The 8,961-nt window shown below is 41.8% G+C and overlaps 1 protein-coding gene across 1 annotated transcript in view; it reads right to left on the bottom strand.

The window, feature by feature from the left end:
* Positions 1-104: 104 nt before the first annotated feature.
* Positions 105-8,961, bottom strand: part of LOC112064336 (nuclear pore complex protein Nup153-like) — an 11,647-nt gene continuing 2,790 nt past the window's right edge. Inside the window, 4 exon segments of the mRNA XM_024121903.2 lie at positions 105-6,300; positions 6,302-6,644; positions 6,715-6,731; positions 6,734-7,654. Of these exon segments, the coding sequence (XP_023977671.1) occupies positions 5,146-6,300; positions 6,302-6,644; positions 6,715-6,731; positions 6,734-7,654 (2,436 nt within the window). The 3' untranslated portion in view covers positions 105-5,145.

Raw genomic sequence — 8,961 nt, 5'->3', positions numbered from 1 at the left:
CAACAGTGAGAGGCCCGCGTACCGCAAAAAAAAAAAAAAAAAAAAAAAAAAAAATACTAAACAGATCATCCACCTGTTTCTGGGAAGATAAAGTGTTATGGCCCTTCACAGTAAACAAACCCAAACCATCCGCTAACTTCTTAAATTAGAGGAGAAATTATTAGGAAATGTTACATAAACTTACCAATTTGTAGTGTATACATTAGCATCAGTGTATACACCCCCTTTGCCCCTGATTGGGAATTGGAGTTGAAACGTACCCTTCTGACATGTAGCTCTGGAATACATCTTTAATGTATAATTTCCTCGATGGTTCACCACTTAGGCTATTTTTATACAGTAAAACAAAAGGAAATATGTAGTCCAGTTTGTTTTATACTTTAGATGCATTTCTCAGGATTCAAGTTACACTATGTAGCCCTATCAAGTAAAAAGTGTTACTTTGTCTGCCTGTACAACAAAATCCAAGTCTGTTTATGAATTCAGCACTTAGGGAGATTTTTGATTCCCAAGTTGGGGGGAAAAAATGACAAAATGGGGAAGAAGGGGGAGCCACATGTTTTTCTCTTGGGGCCTCCCTATTTTCAGTATACTTTATTATATTTCATTTACAGAAATGCTGAATTTTCTGTGTCAAGACAGAATTCTCATACTGGCGCTCTACAGCCTAAAAAGGCAAAAAGAAAGTTGTCTTTATAGTATTAATATTATTCATCACTTTTACAAGATAAGAAGGGAACAAAAATTAGGAGTCATGCTGAGAATACTATTTCAGTGAACATACCGTATATAAAACCACAGGTCATGCTGTTAATTTAGGCATCTAGAAACTCTACCTGTTACGAAATGTGCAGCCTGAGTGGCTCCTGCACCTTGAGAAAAGTCTGACTTACTGAACGCACGCTGGGCTGAGCTAGGTGACAGGGAGCAGCGGCGAGCAAGCTGTGCTTTTAGCGAGTCTGTGACTAGAGAGAAAGCCAGCACCTGGGTGCTGCTCGTGTGGCACTGCTTCAGAAGTGACTTCTCCCTAAACAGTCACCTAGTTTCTCCCAAATATTTAGGATTGAAAAAACATAAATTTGAGGGCTTTGTCTAAATTTATAAAACTCTTTAATGTTTCAAATGACAGTAAAAATTGTTCTAACTCTAAAAGAAGGATTTTTTTTTCCCTTAAGTGACTTGTTTGGGCGTTTCACTTAGGCATAAACTATTTCCAGCAAAAGGAAGACAGGAGTTGAAAAGTAAACTACTTGGGAATAAAGGGCTTTTTGATGGGAATGTATTAACTTTTTTTATTCTACACTTATTCCTATGAAAACAGGCTGTTGTTCCTTTTAAAGAATATTCCTAAATAATAGCAGTATTCCTAAAATCTGGCAAATACTTCAGTTACTTGCCATTTCCCACCCCCCCAACCCCATACCAAAGGCCAAAATCTTTGCAATACGTGCTTGCCTGGGTAAAGTTCCTCATCTCAAGCTGTGTGCATATATCTTTGCAGTTCATTATAGTATGGCTTGATCCACAAACAGTATCTGATGGCCTGCCTATAAATGAAAATGCAACATTCTATTTTTAATAATTTGCCACCAATTTGTATTCTTTGTCTCAATAAATACCTGGTCGCCAATGCTTTTGTGTTTTGCCTGTTTCTTTTGAGGTTTGCTCCAGAATCTCTTGCTTCCAAATACAGCTGCTCTAGCATTCTCTGCCTTCAGGAGATGAATGCTTTCAGAAATAGAGGTCTATCAAAAAAAAATCATCCACTTTGAGATATATTCTTTTAGCAAGTCACTCAGAAGTTAGCTGTAGATGACTAAGCTTTTCATGTTAAACTAATCCTGTCTGTTTCTTAAAGTTAACCATTCCAACCACAGTGCAAGATACTAAGGACCCACATTACACGTGAGGAACCAGAAGTCAGAGTCTCGTAGCTAGTAGAAGACTGAGCTGGGCAATTTAATCCTAGTCTGGTCTTGTAAGCATTCCCTATTCAGACCTTTACAAACAAAACTAGAACAGGAGACACCACAGGTTCCTCGAGAAACACAAAGATAATAAAGGATAAACTTAAATGTAGTTAAACTGTGGCGTGGTCTGAATCCTGTAGACAGTGTGCTGTTAGGACCTCAGCCATGAACTACTACTACACATTCTGGAAACCACAGTGGATGTCTGAGGTAAGCTTATAAAAGTTGCCCCATATTACAAGGAAATGAAAGCTCTGACATGGTATATATAGCTGGTGTGTGTACCTAGACCCAGCACACCCATTTTTCTCAATTTTACTGTACCAAATTTGTCAGTTTCCAAACAGGCCCAGCACATGACATACTGAAACAAAGAAAACATAAGTTCTTCCCCAGGCTAAACCAGGAAGTTTATGGCCTGGTTACAAATTGCTAAAATTAGTCCAACACTTATTTCAAGCAATAAAATCCTAATTCCAAGAGAAATTTGTAACAAATAGCTAAAGACTTAATTTCAGTTGTCTGAATTGTACCTCTTTTTCTTAATGCCCCAAACTGTAAATTACTAAAAAAAACAACCTCCCCCTTGAGAGAGGCATGCCTGGACCTCATGCATCAGAAGTCTTCCAGGTGCTCATGTAATGATTTTGGGCCCTACCTGGACCCAGTGATGCATCAGTCTCTGGTGAGCAGGTCCCAGGATATATATTTGGCCCACCTCACCAAGCATGTTGATGTACATTGAGAACAATGGACCCTCTTGTAAATCAACCCAATTATATAAACATACCTGATTATTCCATCTTTCTGCATATGCCTTTCTTACCTTCAGAGATTATTTTCAGTTAAAAACAATTCCTCATTGATCCAGCACGAGAAGTGGGCTTTTATTGTTTTCTTTCCATAACGTTTCCCCTTCTTCCACAAACAGCGCTTGACTTTCATTTGTGTATGGAGCATGGAACCCAAGGCTGCTATTACAGCCACAGGGAGTGGGTCTACAGCCTGCACCAGTCCGACGAAGAGATACCTCTGCTGAGCTTAAGCAGGGACTGATTTGAGGATGGAGCTGCTACCACGAATGTTTTCTATAGCTGCCGTGTGCAGCCTGAAGAGTTCAAGCAGTTGAGATGAAAAGACAAGTCCTACCTAAGTCCCAAATACTCTAGCCCTAGCGATCTCAGTTCTGGGGGCCAGGAGATTTCATTTATAAGATAAGCCACCCTAAGTTTGGTTTTCAGTTACTTGCTTTAAAAAAAAAATTACTAAATAAAATGAAATATTTCCAGCACATTTTTAATGAAAAATCTTTCCCAGAATAGAAAGCCTAATATTCCCATCCATATCGACCTAAAGAATGGCTAAGAGTGAACGAACATGCAGTTTAGTTAGGCATTAAGTTCTCAGCATCAACACCCCACAGGTTTCCAGTTTACTTCTTTTAGCATTCACCATCATCTGCCCCCAAAGAGGTTCATGTCAAATGTGTACTATTTAATAAGGTGAGAATTATAAATACAAAATTCCTACTCCGAAACCAGCATTTGATGATGGGCTAAGACATTTTCAGTAAGAGAAACCATGTCACTGGAAACACAGAAAAGCTCTTAAACATTTTAAAGTACTGAATTTAACCAAAAGTTCAGCAAAATAAAAGTCGCCACAGAATAATCATATGTACAAACTGAAGAATACAATTATCAAACGCTGTCCCAAGAGCACTTTTATGGACCACAGGAAAGAAATCTAGTTTTAAAAAATTGATAAAATAATCCAAAAAATTCCACAAAATGACTACTGAAGTTTTTGTGGGCTATTTTGGGCATGCATCTCCAAGAACTGTATCAATAAAACATTGTCTAGTCACCTATCAAGGAAGATACAGGTACAAACAGAAATGGCTGCGTGTGTTTAGTTTCAACTTTTAAAAAGGTATGTCAATTTATATGCAAAGTAGGTGTGATTCCTAGCACCAGACATAAAGCAGGATTACCTTCAGACACTTCCCCTTCACTTAGGAGTTGTCCAAATCACTTCAATGTATTCTTCAGAATTTTTCTTCTAACTGACCATTGTTAACCTTCATAAAAAGGTTCCCTTCCACTAACACTCATACCTCCACTAGGATTTAACACTAGAACAAAATGTATTTCATAGTTTTTTATTGATGGCATTTATCCCATGGTTTAACATGTTAATTATACTGTAATAAACATGGCTTTAATATTAAACTTTTCCTTATTATCCAAAGTCACCACAGTCCATTTCAGTAAATATAAAAATATATGCTTAATACTTTGTACAATACTGGTTTTTGGTCCAAACAAAAACTGGATCAGAAAAGCCAATAAACTCACTTTAAGAATCCCCAATTTTTTTTTTAAAGATTTCCAAATGGATTTAGGCAACTTTGAATAATGGGATTTACATAATAAAATCTGAGACAAGACTAAACAACAAAAAAACCTTTCTAACACAAAATTAAAATTTCAAGTTCACAGATTTATGTTATGCCAAAAAAGTACAGAAACAAAACTGTATTTACACAAGTTTCATAATAAAATAATGAAAAAGGCAAGACAGGTGATAGTCAGAAGAATGCCAGTATAGAAATAGCATATAATTATTAAATGGAGAACGAACTAGATCTAACAAGTCCTTAGCATGGACCATTCTTTAATCAGGCTTCCTCTGTCAGAAAAGTTTAGTGCACAATACACCCAACTCACTTCACACATACACCAGCACAAACTCAGCATAGAAACCATTTATTTCAACATCCTCTAATCTATACAGATTTCCTCAGATATAATTACAATTTCAATGCGTTCCCTAAAACGCATATCAAGGCACATGGTGGTGCAGACAAAGAGGTTGTGTACAAAGCCATTCTCTTGAGCGGGCTTGATTCCTGGGTTCAGCCAGCCTGTGTCAAACCAGTGAATAATTTGCTGGATCATAAAACATTTTTGCTGAAGAATCAGTCACCAGTCTAGCTATTATTTTTTTGAAAGGGAGTGGGAGAGGTGAAGTTGGGGCTTCTGTAAAGAAAAAAGGAGGAAAATTCCAAAATTAAAGATCTGACTTCAGATAACCCAGCACATAGTACAATCCAGAATCTGAAAGTAGGGCACCAGCTGTTGTTTAAACAGTGTATAGAACACCATCAAGACCTTTATTTCCTGCATCTAACAGCAGTCTTTATCTTGCGACCAGAAACTGAAGTTGCAGAAGAAGAGAATGAGTTTTTCCCACTTGACCACACAGTAAACGCCGATGGAGACTGGCTAAACTGAAAGCCCCTCGAGCCAGAGGGCTGGGCTGAGGCTGAAGGTGTGCTGGCATTTGCACCGATCGTGAACACTCCTGATGCATTATTTTTTGTGAAGTTGAGATTTGTAGCGCTGCTGCCAAACTGGAAAACAGAACTGGAATTAGGAGCTGTCCCAGAGCCAAATGCAGACTGACCAGGCTGCTGTCCAAACACGGGAGGCTGGCTACTGCTTGACACTGTCCCAAAAGTAGGTGGCGCAGGCTGAGAAGCAGCAGAAAACAGTGCAGCTGAAGATGATACAGATCCAAAGCGTGGGGGGTTAGGCTGGCTGGCACCCTGACTTTGTGCAAACGTTGGGGTCTGGTTAGCACCGAACGCTGGACTGGCAGATGGTGCCGAAGGTCCAGTGCCAAATACAAAGGAGGGTCCTGCAGAACTCGATGTGGTGGGAGCTCCAAAGCTGAAACCAGAGGCGGCAGTGTCACTGCTGCTGGCACCCGGACCAAAGACAAATGGGGCGACAGCTGTGCCCGCGCTCGACGTGGTTGCTGGTTTGCTCTCTCGAGAAAACAGCAAAGACTGAGATGTACCGGATTCGGCAGAGTCCCCAAAGGCAGAGCTGCTCACAGGACTGCTGGCCTGTCCAAACACAGAGGCAGCCGCAGGCGCGCTGGAGGACGCGGTGGAACTACCAAATATGCCACCAGCAGCTGAAGTGGCTGGTGTACTTGAATTAGAGGAACTGTTGTTCAAGAAACTAAAAACTGGCTTTGCTGTACCTTGATCAGCCGTAGTACTGGTTCGAGCTCCAAAAGCAAAAGTGGCCTTCGTTGGCTGTTCAGATTCCTTCTCAGGTGGTTTTGCCAAACTGAAACTAAAGGTTGACTTGGAAGAACCCTCGTCTTTGGTTTGCTCTGAGTTCCCAAAGGAAAACACTGGTGGACGCTTTGGCTCTCCACTGTCGGCTTTTTTCCCCAACACTAGAGATGTAGACGTGACAGGCTCTTGCTGTTTCTCTTCTGTCCTTCCCAGAGCAAACGAGGCAGGTGGCAGGGGGGGCAGGCTCCGCGCTGCCAAAAGTGAACCCTCCTTTGGAGGCAGGGGATTCTTCTTTTTTTGCTTCTGACGTCTGACACGTGAAAGGAGCCACTGAGGCGCTCTTGGTGTCCGTGGTTCCAAAGCTGAAGCTGCTCTGGCTCTCAGAGGTCGCTGTGGTGTCAGCAGCAGCAGGGGGAGGGTTAATGACACCTGAATCGAAGCTAAAGGCTGCAGATGGAGCTTTAGGCGGTTCTTCTTTCTTTTCTTGCTGCCCAAGACTAGACACCCCAAACTGAAATGGAGCTGAAGAAGGGCACACTAAATGTAAATCCAATTGTGGGACATAAAAACTTGCAACTTTTCTAGATTAAAGTAAATTCAAGAGACATGTTAACTAACTTAAGTATGACTTAGATTAGTCCTAATTGTAACAGGATAGATGAGGGAGGTATAGTACATCTGCCTCAGTAGATTTTATGATTGGACATGAAAATCTGAACAAGGGGCTGCCAGTGCTGTTTGGAGAGGTCATTTGTACCTGGTTTGTTAATGATTGTGAAGGACTAGTGGGTGACGGAGAGGAAGTTGTGATCACAGAAGAACTAAAACTGAAGGTAGGCACTGAAGAACCGGTGATGGGTAGAGAGTTTTTCGGTAATACCGGGACTTCCGTTCCCTCCTCCTCTTGAGGTTCAGATGCCACAAAGCGCGTCCTCTCTCGCCTCATCTTCCCACCTCCACCACCTCCTCCGGAAGACAAACCATTGGCTGCAGACACACTGCAATCTGGGTAAGAAGAGCCGCTTTCTCGTTGTTCTCTACTTTGCCCTGGTGTCATGTTGCTTTCATATCCAGTACTGCGCTTTTTACCTATTCTTTGACTAGTCCTCCTTAATTCACCAGACGGGGTCCGAGCTGGTTTAAAGTAAACAGCTCGATTTGCTGCTCTGGAAACTGGCTTCGGAATCATGAGTCTCTGAACAGGGGGTGGCTGAGAGTCCACCTTTTCCCTTCTGGCCTGAAAATCTGTGGTGGTGTCTATCCCACTCCTATCAAGAGGGGAATTCAGAGAAGAAAAAACAGATGAAATTCTTTTTGCATCCAGTAGAGGGCTTGACATCTTCTCTAAAGACTGCAGTATCCTCCGAGCTGTTAAACTAGTCACACCATAGGATTGTGTGTTCAGTTGCTTAGCTTTCATCTGTCTTCTGACTGGTGCCTGATAGGGTGTGTTTTGTAGTTTAGACTGTCTTACAGCAGCTGCTGCCCCACCATATGTCGTTTTTCCAGGATAAAAAGGAGAATCTCCAAACTGACTTGTTTTAAGAACTGAAAAATTCCCAAGTGAAGGAGAAAGTGTTCCAAAGACAGTCTAAACTACAAAACACACCCTACCAGGCACCAGTCACAAGACAGATGAAAGCTAAGCAACTGAACACACAATCCAATGGTGTGACTAGTTTAACAGCTCGGAGGATACTGCAGTCTTTAGAGAAGATGTCAAGCCCTCTACTGGATGCAAAAAGAATTCCGTCTGTTTTTTCCTCTCCTCTGAATTCCCCTCTTGATAGGAGTGGGACAGACACCACCACAGATTTTCAGGCCAGAAGGGAAAAGGTGGACTCTCAACCACCCCCTGTTCAGAGACTCATGATTCCGAAGCCAGTTTCCAGAGCAGCAAATCGAGCAGTTTACTTTAAACCAGCTCGGACCCCGTCTGGTGAATTAAGGAGGACTAGTCAAAGAATAGGTAAAAAGCGCAGTACTGGATAAGAAAACAGCATGACACCAGGGCAAAGTAGAGAACAACGAGAAAGCGGCTCTTCTTACCCAGATTGCAGTGTGTCTGCAGCCAATGGTTTGTCTTCCGGAGGAGGTGGTGGAGGTGGGAAGATGAGGCGAGAGAGGACGCGCTTTGTGGCATCTGAACCTCAAGAGGAGGAGGAAACGGAAGTCCCGGTATTACCGAAAAACTCTCTACCCATCACCGGTTCTTCAGTGCCTACCTTCAGTTTTAGTTCTTCTGTGATCACAACTTCCTCTCCATCACCCACTAGTCCTTCACAATCATTAACAAACCAGGTACAAATGACCTCTCCAAACAGCACTGGCAGCCCCTTGTTCAGATTTTCATGTCCAATCATAAAATCTACTGAGGCAGATGTACTATACCTCCCTCATATATCCTGTTACAATTAGGACTAATCTAAGTCATACTGAATTTAGTTAACATGTCTCTTGAATTGACTTTAATCTAGAAAAGTTGCAAGTTTTTATGTCCCACAATTGGATTTACATTTAGTGTGCCCATGGCAAAGACAGCAGAACGTTGGGGCCCTAGTAGTGGCCCAGAGCCACTTACAAGGAGGTCAGCTCAAGATATCACTGCAGTGAACAGTCCAAGCAGTAAGAAGAAACAAGATGAAGATTGCAAGGGCCCTTTCAAACCTGCAAAAACCCTGAAAGAAGGAAGTGTCCTAGATGTTCTGAAGAACGCTGGTTTCACATCACCAAAGGCAGATTCTCTTGCTGCTCAACCTACCACCACAAGCCTGGTAGTTTATTCAAGACCAGCAATAAGTAGCTTTTCTTCTAGTGGAATTGGGTTTGGGGAAAGTTTAAAAGCTGGGTCATCGTGGCAGTGTGATACCTGTCTACTCCAGAACAAAGTGACAGACA

The sequence above is a fragment of the Physeter macrocephalus genome, chromosome 18 (genome assembly GCF_002837175.3).
Source record: "Physeter macrocephalus isolate SW-GA chromosome 18, ASM283717v5, whole genome shotgun sequence".
Taxonomy (NCBI): domain Eukaryota; kingdom Metazoa; phylum Chordata; class Mammalia; order Artiodactyla; family Physeteridae; genus Physeter; species Physeter macrocephalus.
The sequence above is the reverse complement of the archived record's forward strand: the minus strand, read 5'-3'. Positions and strand labels throughout refer to the sequence as shown.